The sequence below is a fragment of the Kogia breviceps genome, chromosome X, assembly GCF_026419965.1.
Source record: "Kogia breviceps isolate mKogBre1 chromosome X, mKogBre1 haplotype 1, whole genome shotgun sequence".
Lineage (NCBI taxonomy): Eukaryota > Metazoa > Chordata > Mammalia > Artiodactyla > Physeteridae > Kogia > Kogia breviceps.
Window position 1 is genome coordinate 122,693,356 of NC_081330.1, and position 26,655 is coordinate 122,720,010.

The 26,655-nt window shown below is 42.9% G+C and overlaps 1 protein-coding gene across 2 annotated transcripts in view; it reads left to right on the forward strand.

Annotated features, from left to right (window-relative positions):
* The window catches only part of VEGFD (vascular endothelial growth factor D), a 38,100-nt gene extending 15,286 nt beyond the window's left edge, over positions 1–22,814 (forward strand). For both annotated transcript variants that reach the window (XM_067024046.1, XM_067024045.1), the window contains exons 2-7: positions 3,944–4,154; positions 8,948–9,138; positions 13,542–13,690; positions 14,857–14,957; positions 21,420–21,615; positions 22,200–22,814. In XM_067024046.1, coding sequence (XP_066880147.1) covers positions 3,959–4,154; positions 8,948–9,138; positions 13,542–13,690; positions 14,857–14,957; positions 21,420–21,615; positions 22,200–22,326 — 960 coding nt within the window. In that variant the 5' untranslated portion in view covers positions 3,944–3,958 and the 3' untranslated portion in view covers positions 22,327–22,814. The remainder of the gene's footprint in view (positions 1–3,943; positions 4,155–8,947; positions 9,139–13,541; positions 13,691–14,856; positions 14,958–21,419; positions 21,616–22,199) is intronic.
* Positions 22,815–26,655: the final 3,841 nt, after the last annotated feature.

Below are 26,655 nucleotides of genomic sequence, written 5' to 3' on the forward strand. Positions count from 1 at the left end.
CTTCAAGCTTCCTCCAGCCCTTGCTCCCAGAAAATTGCCTTGATTCAAACGTCTCAAAGAAGTGAGAAATCATAGGTCCCAAGCAGTCCTGCTATCTACAGACCCGCATCATCTCTGTGAGCCTCCTCTTTCAGACCCTCTCATTCATTCATCTTCTGTCTACCTATCTCTGGAACTTATGTCACACCAACCCCTCTAGGTCCCTGCTTTCTCATGCATATGTTCCGTTTCTTCCTCTCTGTTGGTTCTTTCCCTCACGTCATAAACATGTTCAAGATTTTCCCACCTTCATTAAAACATGCACACACGTACACACACACACACATTCACATCCGGACTTCCAAGCAAGATGACCTTCTACATTCACGTTTTGAGATTGTTTATAGTCCATGGCAATGATCGATAAAATGTAAAATTGATCACAGGATGGTAAACATCTGCAAGTGGCAAACATTCGCAGAAATGGTACCAAAAACATGAAGCTGAAGAAATCAACATGTCGTATACCTTAAACCTATACCATGCTGTCAACTGTATCTGAAGAAAAATAAATTTTTTTAAAAACCATGAAGCTGAAGCTGCAGAATTGATGGACTCTTCTGGAAGGTGGAGGCCACCAAGAGTTCAGTTCCAGTGGGTAACGGGCTCCATGAGTGCAAAATCCATCAGATCCATGAAAGAGGAACAGTTACTGCTCTTGTCTGCCTGGAGCTGTGTCTTCTATGAAACCGCTTAACCTGAGCCAGAGGACGAGGCAGGGCGTGAGCTGAGCTGATCCCTGGGTCATAAATCCTCGGTAAGATTCTGGACCCAGGGCCCTGAGTGTCAGGGGATGCAACCAGAGACCTTTAAATGAAGAAAGAAAAAACCGAATCTCCCAATGAAAATGAAACTACTAAACAAAATTCCAAGGCACATAGAGGTAACGATTACTGAGAAAGACAGCCAATAAAATGCATAATCGGAATACAACTCATATATATGAAGTTAAAATATAAAACAATTTGAATACTTAAGTCTAGTTACAACCCTCAAAGAGATAAAGGACTAATATTCATAAAACAAAACTGACAAGTTGGGAAAAACCTACAGAAATGAAACAAAAAGCAGATGGGAAGGAGAATAAAGTAGAAATATTTGACATTAGAAATATGGTAATTGAAATTAAAAACTTAAACTCTAGGCTCACACAATTGGAGAATTGGTGATTGGGAAGAGGAAGCAATTACCTGTCACACATTAAAAACATGAAGAGGAAAAAATAGGTAAATATGAAAGCACACGTAAGATCATTAAAAGGCTCCAATACATGTCTGATAAATGTTTCAAAGAAGAGAATAGAGGCAATATAATACATGGAATAATGAAAAATACAACAACTGCGAACATTAAGGAATGGTTAAAAAAGGAACAGGTGGCCTCAGATTGAAACTGCTATGAAGGTCTCTATTGCAACTTCTCAACTCTCCCATTCTAGAATAAAAGCAGCTGTAGACAATATGTAAGTAAATGGACATGGCTGTGTTCCAGTAAAACTTTATTCATAAAGACAGGCAGGCAGCAGACTAAATTATGCCAGGGGGCTGTAGTTTGACAACCGTTGATCTAGAAAATTAACCATTGTTTATATTTTCATGTATATTCCTCCAGATATTACATACGTATTTAATTTGATACATATGATTAACCATAGTTAATTATATATATACGTTTATATAATGTACATTATACACACAATTTTTAAAGAGATATCATAACTGTAATAACTGTATCATACATGACTGGGACCACACTTGCTCTTTTGAACACCCACTTTTGGATAGCGCTCGGTTTCCATCATCATAGCTTAAAAAAAAAATCCCCAACAGAGGAATGGATAAAGAAGATGTACATGTATACGATGGAATATTTCTCAGCCATCAAAAGGAACGAAATTGTGCCGTTTGCAGAGACGTGGATGGACCTGGAGACTGTCATACAGAGTGAAGTAAGTCAGAAAGAGAAAAACAAGTATCGTATATTAACAACATATGTGGAATCTAGAAAAATGATATAGATGAACTTATTTGCAAAGCAGAAATAGAGACACAGACGTGGAGAACAAGCGTATGGACACCAAGGGGAGAAAGGGGGTTGGGGTGAATTGAGAGATTGGGATTGACATACATACACTACTATGTATAAAATAGATGACTCATGAGAACCTATTGTATAGCACAGGGGACTCTACTCAGTGCTCTGTGGTGGCCTAAATAGGAAGGAAATCCAAAAAAAGAGGTGATATATGTATGTGTACGTATACCTGATTCACTTTGCTGTACAGCAGAAACTAACACAACATTGTAAAGCAACTATACTCCGATAAAAATTTTTAAAAAGGAAAAAAAAATCCCACTCCCCAAACACTGCTAAATGATACAGATTTTAACTAAAGTTTTTGAGGGGCAGTGGAGGAAGATGTACATCACACCACGCAGTGTCCAGAGGGAAGTCCCATTTGCTCATCTCCGTTTTCCCCCATTGCCCCTCCCCCTGTCAGGTAGCTGACATTCACCTCTCGCTCTACCTTCCTTTCTCAGCACCATCCTGCAGCTACTGTTTCTTCCCTCCCTCCCCTCCCTCACCCCAGCTCTAAAAAAATAAAAAAAAAAAAACGTCCTCAGCATGCATATGCAAACCACACAGGAGAACATAAACTCAGTAACCACAGGCTCAGCAGGAGAAAATCCACATCCCTAACCACAGACAGACTACCTTATCGTCTCTCCAGCACGTTCCAGGGAGGACTCAATTCCTTCTGTCCCAGTATACATCCACATCATTGGTTTTGACCATCACATAGTATTCATTGTATGCATATATCATTATTTATATAACCAGGTCCCTAATTTTGAACAATTCGACTGCATACTGAAAATCTTTTATCAGCCAAGTCTTTTTTCCCCTCTTAAATCCATGGGTTGTATCAGTCAATACAGTTCATGCAGCTGTGTGGAAAGGAAGTTTTCAGCATCAGCTCTAGAAGTGTATTTTTTCAGAAAAAAAAAATCATGTCTTTGGAATAGTAAACAGGTTTAAAAAGGAAAAAAAGTTCAGAGGGTTAGAAGTCAGCAAGTTCAGATTATCAGGTTCTTAAAATCTTTCCTTCTTGTTTGATTGTAGGCAGGGTCCCCAAGACTTTGTGGGTCAGTGTCTCAAATAACAGATGAAAACAATTGTCATTGGCTCCTGTACAAAACAGTGCGATTTAAAAATCTATATTAGTTTCCTGTGGCTGCCATACTGAATTACCACAGACTCGATGGCGAAGACAGCAGAAATTTATTCTCTCGCAGTTCTGGAATCCAGTTGCAAGATCAAGGTGTCAGCAGGGCCATCCTCCCTCCATCGGCTCCCGGAAAGAATCATTCCTTGAGTCTTCCAGCCTCTGGTGGCTTCGGGCGACCCCTGGCTTGTGGCTGCGTTACTTGAGTCTCTGCCTCTGGCTTCACAAATCCTTCTCCTCTGTGTCTGTGTCTTCCCTCGCCTGTCTTTTATCAGGATGCTTATCTTTGTATTTAAGGTCCACCAAGATAATCCAGGATGACCTCATCTCAGGATCCTTAACTTCATTCCATCTACAAAGATCCTTTTCTGAAAAAAAGTCATATTGGCAGGCTCTGGGGGTTAGGACATGGACATGTCATTTAAATGTCCACCATTCAACCCACTACGATACTGTCTTTAAGTGTTCTGAGAACTCAGGGGCAAGACATCATTCCATCAACCATAAATGAACAGAATGTGAATCAAAACTACTAGATGTCATTTCTCCTAGGTACTGGTGTCCATTGGAATAATCTAATTCCTTTTTAACTCTATTGGTAAGTGTTAGCAAGACAAACTAGAACTTGAGTAAGTTGCCTGTAAGCCAGTTTTTGTGTTTGTTTTGTTTCGCTTTAAGCGGGCATCCCGGTCAATGTTAGAAGAATCTGAGCAGCAGATTAGGGCAGCTTCGGGTTTGGAGGAACTACTGCAGATCACCCACTTCGAGGACTGGAAGCTGTGGAGATGCCGACTGAAGCTCAAAAGTCTCAGCAGCGCGGACTCTCGCTCAGCACCCCATCGGTCCACCAGGTTTGCGGCCACTTTCTATGACATTGAGACGCTAAAAGGTAGGTGTGTGCGTGCGGAGGCCAATTCTTACTCTTTATCAGATAGTAACAAATGCGCCAACTTCTTCTAAAAGTTTGAGTAGGGCGGGCACGTGTCCGGGAGAAAAAAAAAAAAAAAAAAGCCGGTCTTTGGTTTCATAGCTTCAGCGTTAGTGGAGAGTCCTGGTTTCCTGTGTTTACTCCACAGAGAAATATACCCAATATGATTTTGAGATCAAAATTCAACACCAAATAACACTTCCCAATATGGAAATATATTTAACTCAGAAGGAACCCGGAAAGCCTGTTCTTAATAGGAAAAAAAAAAATAATTGAGTTTACTTAAAAAATAAAACAACCTGGGTATTCATTAATAAGGAGCATTCTACGGCCATACATACATGGATAAAAGCAATAGATTAGGTATAGCTTTTTTTATGTCTTCAAAATTCTGTGATTTTTTAAACAGTGAAAACGAAAAGTAGAATTTAGAAGCTGAGTTGGAATAATGCATATTGGTGTTACTAGGAGAATAACGGAGGGGGAAATTCTCTAGACAAAAGAATCCAGACGCTGGACTAGAAAATAACATGATTTGAAATAAGGAGAATGACTCTTCCCTAGTAAAGTCTGGAGGATCTTTATAAGCAAACTATTGTCCTATAATGAATGACATGCTTGCCAAATACAGTTGTTGCGGCCTCCAATCAGGCATTTAACTTTTTTGATGCTGTGTCAAAACAGCACAGGAAACCACCGTGGCACTGATGATTTCGCATTTTAGATTTGATTAGCATATGATTACCTGGTATCGGATTGTAGCTGTTGCATAATTTAAATTGACTGCTCAGCCAAAATTAGTCTTTTCTCTCTCTGTAGAGTTTATTTTTTTTCCCGTTTGTAAGAGGACGATATTGTTGGCTGCGGGGAAGGCTGTGCAAAGGTGGAATCAATGCCTTAGTAGCACCAGAGCCCGGGAGTGAAGAGGATGGTGGGTGCACATCTGTATGACTGTGTCTAAGTGAGTTGAGATTGTTGGAACCATGGCCTCGGACCCAGTTTAGCCAGAGGTCTGAATCTCTAGTTGTTTCTGTGTGGTGTATTAGCAAGGACTTCATGAAAGTAAAGGGGTCAGACCTCATCTCAAGATTCAGGTCCTTAACCAGATTACCTGTTTTGAAGGCCTGAGGCAAGCTGGAGAGGCTCTGTGAAGATGGAGGTAGAGAAGCGTTACCATAAAACCAAGAGGAGGTGATTTTCAAAAGTCATTCATGGGCTTCCCTGGTGGTGCAGTGGTTGAGAGTCCGCCTGCCGATGCAGGAGACACGGGTTCGTGCCCTGGTCTGGGAGGATCCCACATGCCGCGGAGCACCTAAGCCCGTGAGCCATGGCCGCTGAGCCTGCGCGTCCGGAGCCTGTGCTCCGCAACGGGAGAGGCCACAACAGTGAGAAGCCCGCATACCGCAAAAAAAAAAAATTAATAAAATAAAATAAAAAAAAATAAAAAGTCATTAATGTCGAAATTGACATTTTCTAAGGAGGAAACCATAAAATTTTTTTAAAATATTTTTTAAAAACATAAATAATATGGAATTTGCCGACTCTAAAATGTCTCTTGTTACATGGGGGGGGGCGCGGGATCATCTAAAGTTACTTAGTAAGTTAGAAGCAGCAGATAATCAAATCGGTGTGGTATCCCAATTATAACTTGTTATAAGTCTCCCTCATGGATTTCAGGGTAATTCCTGAGGAAGAGCAGTCCTGCTGCTCAGTGTCATTTGTCACAATACCACACAATGTTCTGACTTTGAAAACTTAGTGTTATAAAAAAAGAAAATGGAAAGCGACATTTAAATCGTGTTTTAAGCAAGGAACGTTTTTATAACTTGATTACTTGTCTTTTCAAGGGTTTATGATTAATAATAGTGAATTAAATAGTACCTAATTGGGTAATTTACCTCTCATGTTTACAGCCTTCAGACTCTGTATATAAATATTCATAATCAGACATCTTAAACGGTTTCTTAGACTAGAAGATTTTATGATGAGAAAACAGAGTTTAGGTACATTGTGTAGTATATGCAGTGCTTTTCAGCCAGCCAAACGTATTTCGTGTTTTCAGTGACTGAAGAAAGCAACATATGAAGAAATCTGAGATCAATGGGATCTCAGATCAAAGGAAGAAGGCTGTGGAAAAGGCGTTTTAAGAGAATAATTTAGACACTAGCGTCAGATCTGCAACAATAATATTTTATCTGTATCCTCCAGATAGAAGTTCTCTCTATCCCTTCTGGTAGAAACACGTTCACATATACGGGAATTCAGAATCTGGGCAGAGACCATTTACAAATTTTTGAAGATGGGGTAAAAATGGAGAAGAGTTTATCTGTCACTGTGTAACACATTACCCCAAAACTTAGCTGCTTCAGACAACATTTTTTATCGCACAGTTTCGGTGGGTCAGAATTGCAGACATAGCCTCAATCGGTATCTCTCCTTCAGGGTCTCTCTGGAGGCTGCAGTCAAGGTGTCAACTTGGGTCACAGGCAGCATCTCAAGGTTCACTTGGGGCCGGATGTGCCTCCAGGTTCACTCCGAGGTTGTTGGCAGGATTCAGGTCCAGACAGGCTGTTGGACTGAGGGTCCCAGCACCACACTGGCGGTTAGGTAGAGGCCACCCTCAGTTCCCTGCCATGTGGGCCTTTCCAACATGATGGCTTGCTTCATCCAAGCCTGCAAGCTGAGAAGGCAAAAGAGTGCCAGTGAGAGATGGCGATCGCCAGCAAGATGGAAATCAGTCTTTGTTAGCCTAATCGTGGCAGTGCCATCCCATCACTCTTGCTGTATTCTCTTCATAACATTCGGGTCACTGGGTCCAGCCCACACGAAGAGGAGGGGATTATACAGGGTGTGAACACCAGGAGGTGGGCGTGATGGAGGGTCAGATTAGAAGCTGCCAACCGCTAAGGGTTTTCACCACTCCCCTCCACCCCAGTGTATAATCAACTCTACAATTCCATGGCAAACAAAAAGAAAGTCTTTAAATATTGTCTTTATCATAAAATTGAATCATTTCCCCAAAATGTCCCTATGCAACATTAAGTATCAAAGCATCGAAATCTAATTCGAAAAAATAAACTTTGAGAGAAAGGCGAGTGTGTTTTACAAGAATGTATGTAATCTTTTTTTTTTTTTTTTTTTTTTTTTTTTTTTTTTTTTTTTGCGGTATGCGGGCCTCTCACCGCTGCGGCCTCTCCCGTTGCGGAGCACAGGCTCCGGACACACAGGCCCAGCGGCCACGGCCCACGGGCTCAGTCGCTCCGCGGCATGTGGGATCCTCCCGGACCAGGGCACGAACCCGTGTCTCCTGCATCGGCAGGCGGACTCTCAACCACTTGCGCCACCAGGGAAGCCCTGTAATCTTTTTTGATTCCCCGAGGCTTGTTTCTTTTTCTTGTTTCCCACAAATTAGCTAGAATGGCCAGAATATTGCTCCTTTCATCAAAATGAAGCAGCTTGGGCTTCCCTGGTTGCGCAGTGGTTAGAAGTCCGCCTGCCAATGCAGGGGACACGGGTTCGAGCCCTGGTCTGAGAGGATCCCACATGCCGCGGAGCAGCTAAGCCCGCGCGCCACAACTACTGAGCCTGCGCTCTAGAGCCCGCGAGCCACAACTACTGAAGCCCGTGCGCCTAGAGCCCGAGCTCTGCAACAAGAGAGGCCAACGTGGTGAGAGGCCCGCGCACCGCAACGAAGAGCGGTTCCCGCTCAACGCAACTAGAGAAAAGCCCACGCGCAGCAATGAAGACCCAACGCAGCCATAAATAAATAAATAAATTTATTTTTTTAAAAATGAACCAGTTCATTTCATCATTTGATAGAAACATCAGTATCAGGCATTTGCAAATGAGAACACTCTGACTTGAGGAAAGATTAGTTCCACTTAACTTTTCATTCATGTGTTTGCCGTATATAGTTAGTTAAGCAACCAATAGAAAGGTATTTCTTTTTTTTTTAATTTAATTTTTTTATTTTTTTGGCTGCACCGCACGGCTTGTGGGATCTTAAGTTCCCCGACCAGGGATTGAACCCGCACCCTCGGCAGTGAAAGCATGAAGTCCTAACCACTGGACCGCCAGGGAATTCCCCAAACGTATTTCTTTTTTTTTTTTTTTTTTTTTTTTTGTGGTACGCGGGCCTCTCACTGTTGTGGCCTCTCCCATTGCGGAGCACAGGCTCCGGACGCACAGGCTCAGCGGCCATGGCTCACGGGCCCAGCCGCTCTGCGGCATGTGGGATCTTCCCGGACCGGGGCACGAACCCGTGTCCCCTGCATCGGCAGGCGGATTCTCAACCACTGCGCTACCAGGGAAGCCCAACCCAAACGTATTTCTTAATGGTGCTAAAACCTGCCCACACCTGGCTTCAAGGAGAAGAAATGCTATCCAGCTGTGTCCTGTAAATTGCTTAATAAATAATGCTTACATGTCATTGCTTTATGTGCGTCCATTTACTTCCTTATTAGCAGGCTTCTCCAGATGCACCCGATGTGGTTATTTCCAGAACACGGTGTTCATCACCAACGGAAAGTAGAATTAAGAGTCTACGAAGGCATCGTATAAATGGGAAGGAACGCAGATTTTGGTTGTAAATTTTCTGTAACCAATCCTTGGTTAAAGGACTGACCCCAAATACCCACCTAGTGAAATCACCAAGCGCTGCACGTGTGAGAATGACGGTGTTGAGTGTAACCCTGGCACACGTGGGCATGTCAGGGCCCTTTGTTCTGCTGGCCCAACGAGCTGCCTCTCTGCAGTTATAGATGAGGAATGGCAAAGGACGCAGTGCAGCCCTCGAGAGACGTGCGTGGAGGTGGCCAGCGAGCTGGGGAGAAGCACCGACACGTTCTTCAAGCCCCCCTGCGTGAACGTGTTCCGGTGTGCCGGCTGCTGCAACGAAGAGAGCCTCGTCTGTGTCAACACCAGCACCTCGTACGTTTCCAAACAGGTATGAGGACGTCAGCCCTCTCTGGCGCCCCGACGCTGATAGTGTCGACAGCTACAGCTCAGCTGGTGGCCCCGTGTCAACACTTTATGCGTGTCATCTCACTGAACCCTGAGATAAGTTAAATGGGTAGCTTGTCATCTTCCTTCATAGATGAGGAAATGGAGGCTCAAAGAGGTAGCTTGTGGCCGAGCTGGGATTCAAATCCAGGTGACTCCAAAGCCTGAACCCTTGTCAGTTGCTGTCTCTCTGATTCTATAATGTCAAGGATCAGAAAGTCATATGGAAGTTTCTAGAACAGACGTTTAAAGGAACGAAGATAGCCACACTGACTTGTGTATTCATTAGGTTCCGTGTTGTTCAAATGGAGTGATTGAGAAGAGTTCAGTGAAGGGTGGGGGAAGGAGAAAGGGCTGGTGAAGTACCCAGAGCTGGCGAAAGGGGGAGCTGTTCCCACCCTTAGGCTGAAGAGGCAACAGGATGGAGCGGTTATGGGAACCGAGAGAGGAAATGGAGAAGCGGGCTGCAGGGCTGGCTGGAGGAGGGGCAGCCACTGCCAACCGGCAAGTGGGCAACCGGCAACGGGCAACTTGCCCGGCAAGAGGGCCTATAGATCCATTCCATGGAGGTCAGCATCCTGGGATACAGCCCAGTGGGGAAGGGAGGAAAGAGGATGGCGTCTCTGGAGGCACAAATGGAAAATATCGAGCACAAAAGCCCTTTGAAAATAATCCTCCAGTCCCCATGAAAGAAATAATTCTTCCTTCTCCATCTTATAAAATTCCTTTTGCTCAGTAGATACGTTTTTGATTCTGTCGCTACCATATTGTTGTGAAATGTAATAAACATGGCATAGCAGAGCAGTAATAACAAACTTAGCAAAACATTAAAAAGCTGTAAGTCAAACTACATTCCTTTTGGTTCTGTGTCGAAAATTCCTCAGGCATATTCAGGTATATTATTATTATTATATTATTATTCCTCAGGTATATTCATTTAATTGTCACATCTGCCTCTACAATCTAGCCTCATGATTGTGAAAAGAGGTAGCACAATAAAATTACCTATGCACTGAATATACCCATGTTAGGTAATTATCTTAATCGGATGGAAAGAATGGAATCCTGATTTGTTTGGTACTAGGTTAACTTATCCTTAATTTTTTCCCTCCTACTTAAAATATCCCTTAAACTGAAGAGTTTCTTTTTCTAAATTCTTTTAGAGAATCTTGGAACTTGTAAAAATTCTGACCTCTGCTGTTTGACAATCAGGGGAAAAAATGACATAAGTATGGCTAAGCGTCAACTGTCAGTGGAAACAAAGCTTGCATAACGTAAGAGGCTCTAGTTCATGACCGTGTTATACCCTAGAGTATAGCTGAAAAATTTCGCAAGAAGATGAAGTTCATGCAAGATAAGCACTCTAAAAACACCCTCTTACTTAGACTCATGGAAGTGCCTCCATATAAAAAGGTCAGGCTAAACACAACTTTAATGGATTGTTTCCACTTAACAATAGATAATTGAGTACTTTATTTTGACTGCTGTCCTCAACCAATGACTAGTTTTAAAGAATGTGCTTAAGTGTAAATGTACAGCAGTTTTTCTTTCCAAATAGGCATACTTGAACATTGTAATAGTGGGGTTTTTTTTTTTTAAAGAAAAACTACCTCTCCTCCCAAAGTTATGGACTGTTCAGTGAAGTACATCTTAGAAACTAAGTGAATAATTGAAGACTATGTAGTAAGGGCTACATGGAATGCTGATTGAATGGACAGAGCATTAAAATCAAGTTGAAACGCATCCATACATCAGAGAGCCTCTCTAGAAACAAAGTAACTGATATTCTCAGCAAGTAAATTTTACTTGCAGAGATCCCGTCTTGCTTCCTCTGGTGACAGCAATTTCATTCCAAAAAGTAATAAGGCATATTCTTTAGAGTATCCCCTCCAGCTCTACAGTAGACTGCCTGGGTTCAAATACCCACTCGTCCAATCAATAGTTATATGGCCTTAGGCAAGTTCTATAACCTCTCTGTACATCTGTTTCTTCACCTGTAGAGTTGGAGGAGGGTAATGTAAAAAACCCTCCCTATAGTGTTGTTACAAGGGTAAATGAATTAATATAAAAGTGCTTACAACAGGGGCTAGCATATAGAAACATAGAATGATATTCACGTTACCTATCATTGTTTGGGCATGACGGTCTTGTATCAGTCAGTTATTACTATATAATGCTGCATAATAAACACCCTAAAACTTAGTGGCTTCAAACAACGATGGCTTTTTCTCATTCATGTATCTGAGATTCATTCAGTTTAGAGGGGGCTCAGTTGGGCTTGGTGGCAAGCTGCAGGTTGAGTCCAGGTCTGGTCCCTGTGTCTCATATCCCTTAGACCAGCAAGCCTGCCACGTCACGCTCTGCACATGGCTAGAGCAAATGCATGCCCGCAAGTTCAAGTCTGTGCTTGTGTCATGTCTGCTAATGTCCTGTCAACCAAAGCAAGTCACATGGCCAAGTCCAAAGTCAAGGGACAGAAAACTGTATTCCTCCAGTGGAGATGGCATGGGAAGAGAAAGGTAAATCGCTTTGAACAGTAATCTCTTCACCATGGTTGCAGAGAAACTTCATAGCTATAATTTCATTTAATCCTTACAATTCACACTCAGACTTCAAGCAGGAGCAGGGAACATTTTACGAGGTTACCATTTTACAAGGTCACCATTTTACAAGCATTCTAGGGACACCAAAAATTTAAGAGATTTGGGGCTTCCCTGGTGGCGCAGTGGTTGAGAATCCGCCTGCCGATGCAGGGGACACGGGTTCGTGCCCCGGTCCGGGAGGATCCCACGTGCCGCGGAGCGGCTGGGCCCGTGAGCCGTGGCCGCTGAGCCTGCGCGTCCGGAGCCTGTGCTCCGCAACGGGAGAGGCCACAACAGTGAGAGGCCCGCATACCACAGAAAAAAAAAAAAATTTAAGAGATTTGACAAAACTTAAATACTTGATAAACTTAGTTAAGGCTCTGGTCTTCTGACACGCAGCCCAGAATTCTTTCCTTCATGCCAGCCCTTAGCCTTATTAGTTCTGGGTTTTTAAAAAAATTTTATTGAAGTATAGCTGATTTACAATGTTGTGTTAATTTCGGTTGTACGGCAAAGTGACTCAGTTATACACATATATATTCTTCTTCACATTCTTTTCCATTATGGTTTATTACAGGTCACTGAATATAGTTCCCTGTGCTATACAGTAAGACCTTGTTGTTTATCCATCCTATATATAATAGTTTGCATATTAGCTCTATTCTTTTTTTTTAACATCTTTATTCGAGTATAATTGCTTTACAGTGGTGTGTTAGTTTCTGCTTTATAACAAAGTGAATCAGTTATACATATACATATGTTCCCATATCTCTTCCCTCTTGCGTCTCCCTCCCTCCCACCCTCCCTATCCCACCCCTCTAGGTGGTCACAAAGCACCGAGCTGATCTATCTCCCTGTGCTATGCGGCTGCTTCCCACTAGCTATTTTACGTTTGGTAGTGTATTCTTTTTTTTTTTTTAACATCTTTATTTGAGTATAACTGTTTTACAATAGTGTTAGTTTCTCCTTTACAACAAAGTGAATCAGTTATACATATACATATGTTCCAATATATCTTCCCTCTTGCGTCACCCTCCCTCCCACCCTCCCTATCCCACCCCTCTAGGTGGTCACAGAGCAGAGGTGAACTCCCTGTGCTATGCGGCAGCTTCCCACTAGCTATCTAATTTACATTTGGTAGTGTGTATATGTCCATGCCACTCTCTCACATCGTCACCGCTTACCCTTCCCCCTCCCCATATCCTCAAGTCCATGCTCTAGTAGGTCTGTGTTTTATTCCCGTCCTACCACTAGTCTCTTCATGACATTTTTTTTCTTAGATTCCATATATATGTGTTAGCATACGGTATTTGTTTTTCTCTTTCTGACTTACTTCACTCTGTATGACAGACTCCAGGTCCATCCACCTCACTACAAATAACTCAGTTTTATTTCTTTTTATGGCTGAGTAATATTCCATTGTATATATGTGCCACATCTTCTTTATCCATTCTTCTGTTGATGGACACTTAGGTTGCTTCCATGTCCTGGCTATCGTAAATAGAGCTGCAATAAACATTTTGGTACATGACTCTTTTTGAATTATGGTTTTCTCAGGGTATATGCCCAGTAGTGGGATTGTGGGGTCATATGGTAGTTCTATTTGTAGTTTTTTAAGGGATCTCCATACTGTTCTCCATAGTGGCTGTGTATTCTTAATGGACAACTTTGCTAAAGTCATTAAGGGACAAAGGCAAAAATGCAGACTGTAGAAATTATTCTTATTTTTAAAAATATGTATTATAGTTCTTTTTCTCTGCTCTAGCTCTTTGAGATATCAGTACCTTTGACATCAGTACCTGAATTAGTGCCTGTTAAAGTTGCCAACCATACAGGTTGTAAGTGCTTGCCAACAGCTCCCCGCCATCCGTACTCGATTATTAGAAGATCCATCCAGATCCCAGAAGAAGATCGGTAAGCGTTTCTTATACTTCTTTATGCTTGTTCTTGCCTTGGCTAAAGCCATGTGTGGAGAATAGTTCATTAATTACAGAGTCATCGCTCTCTCTTCAAGCTCTTTGTCTTGTAGGTTCTAACCCAGATCTATGGGTAATAACTGTTTGGCAAGTGTATTTTTTATGAGGCATTACATGTATATTGCAGTAGGATCAGAAAGTTCAGTGGTCATGAACTCAGCATGTCAAGCTGTGGGCACGTTTGTTCTTAATATGCATAGTCTGATGCAGTTGTAAAGCTCTACTCCAGACTCAAATTTGGCATCTGTTCCCTCATTCCAGAACAAGCATTAGATAAAACCCATTTCAGGCTGTTTACATATTTAAGTCCCGAAGTTAAGGAGGCGGAAAGAAGGCTCCTGGGGTCATTGGGAAGTGGTACAACTATGTGCATCTGATTCGGGCAATTTTTCAAGCCTTCCTCTTAAGTTGACCAAATGGGAAATATTATTTTAAATGAAAAATGACTTAAATTTAATTTGACTAGACATTTTCTTGTGAGTATTTTGTGATTCTTTATGAGACAAATTATGACACCCTCAAGTATTCTGAAATCAAAGGTAAGAATCATTGATTTGGGGAAAAAGAATTTACTACAGAGAAACAAAGGGCAAATCACAACTATTGAATAACAGTATAAGGTAATTAAGTTGGATACTTAGATCTTGCAAAAGTAAAGGAGTGAACGCACTGTGTGCGTGCCAAGTAGAAAAGAAAGCTCATAATAAAGGAACATTTATCCTCAAGATTTTCCTGCTGTCCTGGCCAATGTTCTTATCTCCATTTTACAGACGATAATGCTTAGGAGCTATGTTCGAACACTATTCGCTTGGAGTAAATAAGCTCTGTTGACAGCTAATTTACATAGTTTTTAACACCAATCCTCTTAAAAGGATTATACCTTTCCAAAATTACAGTTTGGTTTCCAAACGTTTCCACAGAGAATATTTGTAATCACAGAATTACTATCTAATAACATGCTGTTCATAAATATGAATTAAGCTCCTTAAAAATCCTCACTATTCTCCACTCGGAAATGTATTCAACATTCAAAAAAAAAAATGTTCCAAAGGTATGATTACCCTTGAAAGGTTTAAAGTCTGATTTATTGTTTTCTCCTCCTAGCTGTTCCCATTCCAAGAAACTCTGTCCTATTGACATGCTCTGGGACAGCAACAAATGTAAATGTGTTTTACAGGAGGAGAATCCACTCGCCGGAATGGAAGGTAATCATAGCAGTGGTGAAATGATAATAGTAATAATAATAAGAAGAACAATAGCAACTAGTATTTATTGGCCAAGCGATCCTGTAAGCCTTTTATATGTATCAACTCATTTAATGCTCCCAATAATCCTATAATGTATGAGTAGTATCCCTTTTTTTTACAATTACAAAATGGACACACCACAGTGTCTGGTAACTTTCTAGACACACAGCTAAGAGTGAGATTCCAGAGACCTCTGTGCTATAATTATATAGTAAGTCTACCAATGCATCATTCTGCTTTTTAATCTTAAAGACCCAAATGATTAGAGCATCCCCAAACATTGAATTTGAAAGGGGATGATAACATTTCATGAAAGCCACTTCAGAATGAGACACGAGTCAACCACATTTTACTACGTTATTTATATAAAAGTCCTACAGGAATGTAAGGTCATTTTGGACGTGTTGGTTTCTTTCAACTGTGTCATGTGAAAACATGCCAGTAATTTGACAAAAATGGGGACTAAGAGAAGACTTCTTCTGAAACGAGGGCAAAGTAAAAGCAAAACATGGCTGTTGGGCTCAGGGGAGTTGGGAAGCAGATGAGCTAGCCTCTCATCACTGCACATAATTCACAATGCTCGGATTTTTGATTATGAACATCTGGTTGAACGTGAATCCACTTTTTATTGACTTCTGAGTGAACTTGACGTGATTCCTCTGTAAAGATCGTAAGGAATCATGCAATTTGAACCTTGCTTGTTTCCAACTATGATCTACAAGCCAGATTAGTAAGGATTAAGCTCTAAGGAATCTGTCCTAGAAACTGTAAATAACAAGCTATTTCCTATGCTTCTGTCTCTCAGCTTCCAAGTGTTTTCATGAAAGCTCGACGCAGGATTTGAGGGAATCTTAAAGTTCATGTAGTTTAAATGCCCCTGCAGATCTTTTTTAAAAATTGAAGTATAGTTGACTTACAGTGTTTCAGGTGTAGAGCAAAGTGATTCAGTTTTATATGTATATTCTTTTTCAGATTATTTTCCATTATAAGTTATTGAACATAGTTCCCTATACAGTAAGTCCTTGTTGGTTATCTGTTTTATACATAGGAGTGTGTATCTGTTCATCCCAAACTCCTAATTTATCCTCTCTCCCCTTTCCTTTTGGTAACCATAAGTTTATTTTCTATGCCTGTGAGTCAGTTTCTGTTTTGTAAATAAGTTCATTTGTATCATTTTTTTTTAGATTCCACATATAAGCGATATCATATGATATTTGCCTTTCTCTAACTTACTTCACTGAGTATGATCATCTCTGGGTCCATCCATGTTGCTGCAAATGGCATTATTTCATTCACTTTTATGACTGAGTAGTATTCCCTTGTATATATGTGCCACATCTTCTTTATCCATTCATCTGTTGATGGATAGTTCGGTTGCATCCATGTCTTGGCTACTGTGAATAGTGCTGCTCTGAACATTGGGGTGCATGTATCTTTTCAAATTGGAGTTTTCGTCTTTTCTGGATAGATGGCCAGGAGTGGGATTGCTGGGTCATACAGTAACTCTGTAAATGCCCATGCCGATCTTGAATGTCACGTACATCCTTCCCACCAAGTCTTCAGCCTCCTCTGCTAGAAAATACATCAGTCATGGGGAAGCTTGACAAACCCACTGAGGCATCCCAGTTACACTGGGTACACTCCTGTTGCTAATAAGCTGTACTGAACCTGAATCTGAAGAGTGCTGTCCAGTGGAATTACAGTGAGAGTCACATATGCAACTTACATCTTATAGTAGTCACATTAAAAAGGGTAAAAGAGGGCTTCCCTGGTGGCGCAGTGGTTGAGAGTCCGCCTGCCGATGCAGGGGACGCGGGTTCGTGCCCCGGTCTGGGAGGATCCCACGTGCTGCGGAGCGGCTGGGCCCGTGAGCCATGGCCGCTGAGCCTGTGCATCCGGAGCCTGCGCTCCGCAAAGGGAGAGGTCACAACAGTGAGAGGCCCGTGTACCACAATAAAAAAAAAAAAAAAAAAAAAAAAAAAAAAAAAAAAAAAAAAAAAAAAGGGTAAAAGAAAGAGATGAAATTAATTTCAATGTTTTATTTAATCTAAAATATAAAAAAATACTCTCATGTCAACATGCAAGCAATATCAAATGTATCAAGGATACACCCTTCATTCTTTGTGCTAAGTCTTTGAAATCCAGTGTGTATTTCACACTCAGAGCACATCTCAAATCACACTTGCCGTTTGCTGCGCATTCGGGCCCGTAGCCAGCATGTTGGACAGCCCAGCTCTAGAGCATCAACTTGTTAGTTCAGCTTTACCCTATGGAACCATGGAAAACCAATCTAATTCTTTCTCCATGTGACCCATTTTAAAACTGTGTTAGAAAGTTATTGTGTGGAATCCAAAACATGGTACAAATGAACTTATTTACAAAACAGAAATAGAGTCACAGATGTAGAAAACAAACTTATGGTTACCAAGGGGGAAGCGGGGGAGCGCTACATTGGGAGAATGGGATTGGTAGATACACACCACTATATATAAAATAGGTAACTAAGAAGGACCTACTGTGCAGCACAGGGAACTCTACTCAGTACTCTGTAATGACCTATGTGGAAAAAGAATCCAAAAAACAGTAGATATAGGTATATGTGTAACTGATTCACTTTGCTCTACACCTGAAACTAACACAACATTGTAAATCAACTATTCTCCAATAAAAGTTTTGTAAAAAAGAAACTTATCGTGGAAAGCTGTATACATAACACTTAAAGGCTGTTCTAATCAAGCTTTCCCTGGTACACAGCTCCTGGGAGAGGGATTTGTACTTTTTTTTGTGTGTGTGTGTGTGTGTGTGATATGCGGGCCTCTCACCGTTGTGGCCCCTCCCGTCGCGGAGCACAGGCTCCGGACGCGCAGGCGCAGCGGCCATGGCTCACGGGCCCAGCCGCTCCGCGGCACGTGGGATCTTCCCAGACCGGGGCACGAGCCCGCGCCCCCCGCATCGGCAGGCGGGCTCTCCACCACTGCGCCACCAGGGAAGCCCCGGGATTTGTACTTTGGAGGTTTACATGCAGGACTGCTTTCAAAGGTGAAGGGTCGGGGCGGGACTGGGCAGAGGGGAAAGTTGAACTGTGTTGCAGTCGCTGGGAGGCGTTAGCCAGGCCTGTGGCGAGCTGAAACCGGGGCAGCCCGGGGGGGATGCCTCAAATTGAGGCAGAGGGGCTGGGTCCTATGGACTCGTCACTGGATGTGGGCTGCCTCAGAGAGGGGTATAACCTTGGGTGAGGCAGCTTCTTTCTGCTGAAGGTAATTCCTGGGGAGGGACTTAGCCGGCGCCCATGTGTGTTGAGGGCGGGGAAGAGTAGCGGAGAAAGAGAGGAGTGCTCTGAGCAGGGGTGGGGGGGAGTGGGGGGGCGGTGGGGTGGGGGGGGTGAGCGCTCAGGGCTAGAAGACGGTCGGGTCAGCGTGGTGGGGACGTTACGGGAGGGGGCTGGGTAGATGTGAGAGAGGAAGCTGGAGAGGTTCACAGGGGACCCTTGTAAAGCGTGTGCCAGAGCTTGCATGTGATGCTAAACGCAAAAGGAAACCACTCAGCTGGTTTAAGTGGACAGTGACAGCACCAGTTACAGTTTTAACAAAATCAACCGAGTGACAGTGTTCGAGAGGATGGCTTGGCCTGGGGCAGGCAAGGAGGAAGGGGACCTTTTGGGAAGTTGTGGCAGTGATGGAAGTAAGAGGCATGGGGTAGCCTGGATCACTTCTGATCACTTCTCATTTTCATCTCCTGCAACTCAGTTAATGTGGGCCAAGTTCATGGCCACTTCTCCAGTGGCTTCATCAACCTGATGACATATATTGAGCTTAGTGTTCACTAAATACTTTTTCTTCCCACACATGTGGCTATTAAGCCAGCTGCCTTTCCTACAATAACTTCTCTTCCCTGGATGAGCATATGTGAGTTAGTGAATCCAAGTCCAATTTAATTTCATCTTGTTAGATTCAGGCCATTGCTCTAAACTGTTTTAAAAAACAGACAAACAAACAAGAAAACTAACAATACCAAAAAAAAAAAAAAAAATTAGGGAGTCCTGATTCTGGATTTTAAATTCCTCAAGATACCCACAAATTCAAGAATTTACTTGGAAAAATTCCATCCGTTTATTTATTTATTTATTTTTGCGGTACGCGGGCCTCTCACTGCTGCGGCCTCTCCCATTGCGGAGCACAGGCTCCGGACGCGCAGGCTCAGCGGCCACGGCTCACGGGCCCAGCCGCTCCGCGGCACGTGGGATCTTCCCGGACCGGGGCACGACCCCGCGTCCCCTGCATCGGCAGGCGGACTCTCAACCGCTGCGCCACCGGGGAAGCCCAGTTTATTGATTTAAAATGATAAATGGAGCAAGGCTGAGGACCTAACACGTTGATATCCCATCCTCAACTTCCCTAGGATTGAAATTGATATGCAATACATCGGGTATCACCCTTAGCTAGTTACCGCTTCACTCAGCTCTCCTACATTCATTCTGTGTCACTTTCAACTTATCTATAAGGATTGAGGTCAGCCACTGCCAACTACCTTGCTGAAGTTCAGCAAATACCTGGTAGACTGTTTCCCCTAAACCACGGCTCCAAGAATGGAGTTGGGACAGCCTGAAGTGTTCTAAGTGAATCTCTACTGCCACCTAGTGATCCATGCAAATCTTTTAGGAGCTTCTATGTAGTCTCATCTTGCCCCAAAGTGCCATCTGGCATCTGCATATGGCTTACAAAGCTTACCTTTTTCCTCTTCACACAATTCAGAATGGAGGATCCTCAGATCTAGCCTTTCAACACCCATTCCACGTGAGCCCTCAAAGATCATCAGTCACAGAGCAGTTAAGACTATGAGATCGGATGACATGAGATGGCCATTTTGATATATCATTAATGGCCCGATATTGGCAAGACCATATGCCTTAACCCAATGTCTTGGAATGCTAGATGGGATTCTTCAGAATCTCCATATATCGGCCTGCTTCACGACCCTTTTATTACAACAAATAAACTCAGCACATGTTTATCAAGTGCCTATTTTATGCCAGAACGATGAGACCTGATCCCTGTAACCTTTAGGATTTTTTCATTAACAGAGGAAACATAGAAATAAACAGACAAATGTAAGCAGTACCAGAAAGGACAGAATGGAAATATGCACAGGGTAAGGGCACTTGACTAAATTTGAAGTTGGGAAAGGTATCAGGGGGAAGGGATGACTAGCAAAGGGAATGACAAGGCGAAAAGCATGGGGTTGAGAGACCTTGACATATCACAAGAACAGAAAGTACTATAATGTGGTATGGAAGAGCATAGGATACATGAGAAAGAGACAGAAGATGAGTCTGGGAGGTTTATAGGGTCCAGCTCATGGAGGGTCTCTTATGTCTTGGTGGGGAAATTGAGTCTTATTGGGAAAGAGAGAACCTTTTAAGGTAATTAAAGCAGTAGAGCAGGGACTTCCCTGGTGGCGCAGTGGTTAAGAATCCGCCTGCCAATGCAGGGGACACGGGTTTGATTCCTGGTCCGGGAAGATCCCACATGCCACAGAGCAGCTAAGCCCGTGCGCCACAACTACTGAGCCTGCGCTCTAGAGCCCACGAGCCACAACTACTGAGCCCTCATGCCTAGAGCCCATGCTCTGCAACAAGAGAAGCCACCACAGTGAGAAGCCCGCGCACCACAACGAAGAGTAGCCCCCGCTCACAGCAACTAGAGAAAGCCCACACGCAGCAATGAAAGACCCAAGACAGCCAAAAAGAAATAAATTTAAAAAGTATAAAGCAGTAGAGTGACATGATTAGATTTGCATCTGATATTGTGGAGAATGATTGAAAGGGTAAAACTTGTGGTGAAGTGAGTGAGTGCCATCTGCACAAAAAGTACAAGGTACTGACCGAATTGAGGTAGTGGCAGTGATGATGAAAAAGAACAAATTCAGGGAGGCAGAACTGGGTGGACGTGGTAATTAGATTCAACATGGCGGGTGAGTCAAGAGTGATGGCACCATTCGCTAAGTGAGGCAGACGGGGAGAGAAGCAGGTTTGGGGAAGAAACTCAACACTTAACTTTCCTCCCAGCCTCTCACGAATGCTAAGGTGACGTTGTCAAGTTCTTCCAAAGTTTCTGTCTCTTCTGTTTTTTTCAGTGCATTTCAACTCGATGATCAGAATTGGACACGGAGTAGTAGTTATCCAGTTGGTTTGTATATTTTCTAGAAGAAATATCGGTCAGCTAAGTGTGTCAAAAACCTCTCAGACCCTCCTCTCTCAGCTGATCATGTTTTCCAGCAGATGTCTGTGGAATCAGAGTTCATTGTCACTGCTGTATCTTTTATATTAGTATTATGAGCTGCAGTGAGGAAGTACATCACTGTTTCTACCCATAGCCTGGAAGGTGTGAGGTGTATTTTTTGACCAACACCTTTTCCGTTTAGATCACGCTCATCTCCAGGAGCTGGCTCTCTGCGGTCCACACATGAAGTTTGATGAAGATCATTGCAGGTGTGTCTGTAAAATGCCATGTCCCAGAGATCTCATCCAGCACCCAGAAAACTGCAGTTGCATTGAGTGCAGAGAATCTCTGGAGAGCTGCTGCCAGAAGCACAAGATATTTCACCCTGACACGTGCAGGTGAATGGCTTTTGTACTTTCGCCTAAATTTGGCCCATTGACATTTAATGTAAATACCATTTAGATTTGGTGGCGTTCCTTATGAAGCCAATTTTAGTGTTCAGTGCCAAGCCCCCTTTTTGATAGTAAAACAGAGGTTTGGCAACTACGGAATAAGTATATAGAGTGATGATTGATCGTGAAATCAAGAAAATCCTGCCTGCTATTGTTGGCTTATGGATCTTAAGCAAAAACTAAAGTGGATGAAATTTCAACAGTTATTATTTCAGATCAGCTGACTCTTTAGCTCAATCTCTCTCTCAATATATATCCACATATGTTTGCTTTTTTTCTTTGAGAAAGGGGATGTCATCGGATTTATACAGCAAGAACTTTACTGATGGATAGAACGCTTAGAAGTTAGCAATTGTGCTTTAATAGATTTTGAAACCATGTGGGGGGTAACCATTCCAGGATTTTATATTGACATTTTAAATATGTATCTGGAAAATTTACTTTGAAAACGTAATCAAATCGGATCAGAGGTTTTCCCTGGAATTTAGTCCTTGATTCTGAATTCTCATGTTTATTTTCTTTTGTAACAGCTGTGAGGGCAGATGCCCCTTTCACATGAGAACCTGTGCAAATGGAAAACCAGCATGTCCAAAGCATTGCCGCTTCCCAAAGGAGAAAAGGGCCGCCCATGGGCTCCACGATCGAGAAAATCCTTGATTCAGCCTTGATCCCCAGTTCCCCATCCCTGTCGTTTTAAACAGCATGCTGCTTTGCCAAGTTGCTGTCACTGTTCCAGGTGTTAGAAAAAAAAAATCCGTTTTACATAGTACGATGGTGAATCCAGATGGACCTTCCATTAAACACCAGCTGAGGATTCCCTGGCTCTCTGACAGATGTTTTCTAACTGAAGATGCTCTGCACACCAAGGAATGGAGAGTGAAAAAGGTTTGATCATCATGGAATGACAGGTACCATGTGATTAATTACTCAGAGCAGATGAGGCAGTTTGCATAGTCTTCAAGTCCTTTGCTAATTGCAACTCTCTTGTGAATTATTCTGATTCTTTCTTATGCTGATTTTGATTTGTATGATCAGCACTGATTATCTGATTACTGTTCAGCTTGTAGTTTTGAGTTTACCAAACTGCTGTCTGTTGTTTCATGTTTACGTGTATTTAAAGAAAATAAACACATTATTCAAGCCAGAGAATTTCGTGTGTTATTTAATATGCTACCGCTCTAAATTTTATGCTAAAGAAAAAAATATTTTACAGAGAGGAAGGAATTCAGAAGTGGGAGGTGTGGGAGAGACATGAACACAATAAAACTAGACTCCACTTTTGGGAAACCGAAAGAATAGTTCTCAGAATGTTTAAGGTTCTAAATGAGGTTAAATAAATGTGACCCCGAAATCAGCTGGACATCAGTCTTTCCTTTGAGATTCAGTTTACCTTGACTTGACCCCCAGTGGAACTTGACTTGATGGAGGAGAGCCCACTGGCGCCCCTGACACCTTTGAGGGTGTATATTTCTTCCGGCCACCTCCAGCTCCACGTTTCTGCACTTATTCAACTATCAGTCTCATTCACGTCTCAGTTCTCAGGGCCACATGATTCATCTCTCTTTTCCACAGCTACCCAAGAATGGAGCACAAGCCTTTTTCCTTTCCGTTTTCGCTCAAATGCTCCCACAAATAACTTGTTGATGGTGTAGATTTACTGAAAAGTTTGGTAAAACAGAGGGAATTTAGCAGCTCTAGCAGAACTAAGTTACTTAGCAAATAACTTAAAAATTGATGCTCTCCCAAGCATCTTGCATAGATAGGTAGGTAGGTAGGTAGATAGATAGATGATAGATACACACATAATCCATTACATTTATTGCACACTTTTGTAAATAGTTATGTCCATGTTATCTCCCCACTACACTGTGACCTCTTTACGAGTTCTCCCCTCCTTTGCTGAAGTTCTCCCCTCCTTTGCTGAAGTTCTCTCAGAGCCTGTGGCTCTGGGCCCTCTGCTTTCTTGCTGGCCTTAGCTCTCAGCCCCTACCCTGGGGACACAGCTGATCTTGACCTTGCCTGGGACCAGTCCCCACAGTGCAGCCATTACCATGGCCTCATCATTTACTGGTGTTGGCCCAATCATTCCTGTCCTGTCACTGTCCCTTTTGTCCTCACTTTACGACCTTGATGTCAGTGGGCCTTCTTTCTTCTAGTTGTACTATTTGATTCTCAGGCTTCTGAAACGGCTCACAGGTAACTTAGTTTCTTAAATGTATTAGCATTCAGCTTCTTGCTCCGTCCCTTCATTCAGTTTCTACCACTCTCTCCTCCTCAATAGTATTTGGTTAAATTCCCTTGAGAGCTGGGGCGGCAGACGGTCCAAGGGACACTGCTCAATTGGAGTCACTTTGCTCATCTTGACTGGTTAAAAAGAGAGGTCGAACCCCAGACAAGGAGAAAAGACTTGAGTTGAAGGACAGGCTCTGCCACTTAATTGCATTATGAGGCCAAACCACCTCATTGTGCCTTAGCTTCCTCTCCTGCTAAATGCATGAGTGATAATCTCATCTCCCTGTATCTCAGAGTTGTTGATTTCACTCCATAAATGAAAACAATTTGAAAAATACAATGTACTTTACATATGAAAGGGATTCTCCGCCAAAAGAGAAGCATGACTGTGAGCAAAATTCTTGCCTTACACTGGATTCCTGGATCTGCCCTAAAGCCGACGCAAACCACACTTTGGTTAGTGGCTCTGGCTTCCTAATTGCCGTTTAGATGGAGATGTTATAGGGAATTCTGGACAAAACTATATGAGATCTGGCTTTCCACTTCCCAAACCTGTCCCCCTGCTTTCTCCCCAACCATCACTAACCACCAGCAGACTTGGACTTGGATCCCCGAGGCTAGGTCTCGGCCGGGATGGAGCGGGTCCTTAGGGTGGAGGTGGCGGAACTGGCCTATTGCCTTATTAGAGTTCACTGGTCATCGTACAGGAATATTTGTCATACTAATAGCTTTGGAACGTGAGCTGCAATTTTTCAACCCACAAAACTGTGTTGCAAAATAAAATTATGTGAGACAGCCCCGAGAGCTTAAAGCAAACACAATAAACGCCAGCGATGCATCATGTCCCTGATTATCTAAGGCACAAGGCCAGAAAATGCATTAATAGGACAGCACAGATCATAAATCTGTGACTACAGCAGTGTGATGGGAGACCCTTTGGAGGTGGAAACAGATTGGATGCCATAATGGTCAGAGTTGGGTGAGATTAAAATACTGCCTGAGATACTTGATAAAGGAGATGACACAAATAACCCATTTTTTTTTTTTTTTTTTTTTTTTTTTTTTTTTTTTGTGGTACACGGGCCTCTCACTGTTGTGGCCTCTCCCTTTGCGGAGCGCAGGCTCCGGATGCACAGGCTCAGTGGCCATGGCTCACGGGCCCAGCCGCTCCGCAGCATGTGGGATCTTCCCAGACCAGGGCACGAACCCGTGTCCCCTGCATCGGCAGGCGGACTCTCAACCACTGCGCCACCAGGGAAGCCCCCACAAATAACCCATTTTAAGGCTTTTAAGGAAAGAAAGAGTTGGGTGAAAATTGTGAGCTTAATGGATTTGGTCATTTGCTCAACAAGAGCTGGACTTTGTCTAATTTACTCATAACCCTCAGTGTGGGAACAATGTCTTGCATGTAGTGGGTGCCTAATCAATAATTATTTAGTTAATAGTGAGGTATTGATTCTGTGACCAGTGAGTGGGAACTCATCTGCCACTGGAATGCCCAAGATGAACTCTTGTTATTCTCCAGGGCTTCTCTCCAGGTGGCTTTTCATCATTCAGTATCTTGCCTGAGTTTCTTCACAGCTTAGCCACTGGCTTTCAAGAGGAGAGCTTCCAACAGGACATGCCTCAGTGCATAAGCACGTATTAAGCTTCTGCTGGATCTCATTTACGGATGTCCCATTGGCCAAGTGGGTCACATGGCCAAGCGTAGAGTTGATGTGGGAAGGGATGAGACGCGGGTGTGAACATAGGACAATGGTTCATTGAAGGCCACTATGTAACAGTCTCCCACAGGGTTGGTTCCTGTCTCTAGCCACACATGGAAACCTGTTAGTCTCTTGTTTTGCAAGAGCTGAACCCTCGTCAGTGTCTTCCTGCTTCCACATAGAGTACAGGACCTATGTGGCTGGGTTCTGACCACCCTTTTGCACTTTGGTTCTGTTTCTGATACATGGAAGTATTTAGGATCTTCTTTTAATCACAGCTATGACGTGAATTTTCTCATTTATGTCTCTTGTTTTGCTTTTTGAGGCACAATGAGAAGAGAGGAATCTCAAAATATTAATTGAAAATGTCATCCTGGCTGGAAGTCTGGCTCAACATCAAATCCGGAGTAAGATCCTCTATCAGTTTACTCCAAACTTCCCTGGAAATACCACCCTTCTCCTATCTGAACCCCTCCCCTTCTCTCCCGCTGTGCAATTGCACAACAGCGTTCACCGGACAGTCAGCATCTGTCTCTGTACCCTGGTCACGTTGCTCTTGGAATAATCTTGCTCCCAGCAGTTGCATGAGCACTCCTTACTTCCACGAGCTAAATGCTGGCAGCCAGAAGTACTCTCTCCCTCTGAACTCCCAGCATTTTTCCTGTATGTCCTTTGTGGCATTTATCGCTTCCTGCCTTTTATCATAGATATTTACATATGCCTTAACTTTGCCTTGTTTCCTTGCTGGTAAAGCTCATGCCAGTTTTTCCCCTGCCTTATGCCTTATATATAGAGATAGTGGGTTCTCCATACAAATTCATTGCCTTCCCACTCCAAAATTATCCAAGAGCTAATTTACGTATGAATTTGCAAAGAGTTGAATTTCAAGAGAAGGTGATAGCTACTTTTATTTTATACCTTCTCCATTTATAGGTCATTTTATACTACCACTGGTACTGATTGCCCTCAGAGTCTACTAAATGCAATCAGAAGGCACTGCGTGTAAGTATTTTAGTCTAACTTTAGTGGTTTATAAGAAAATTCTCTA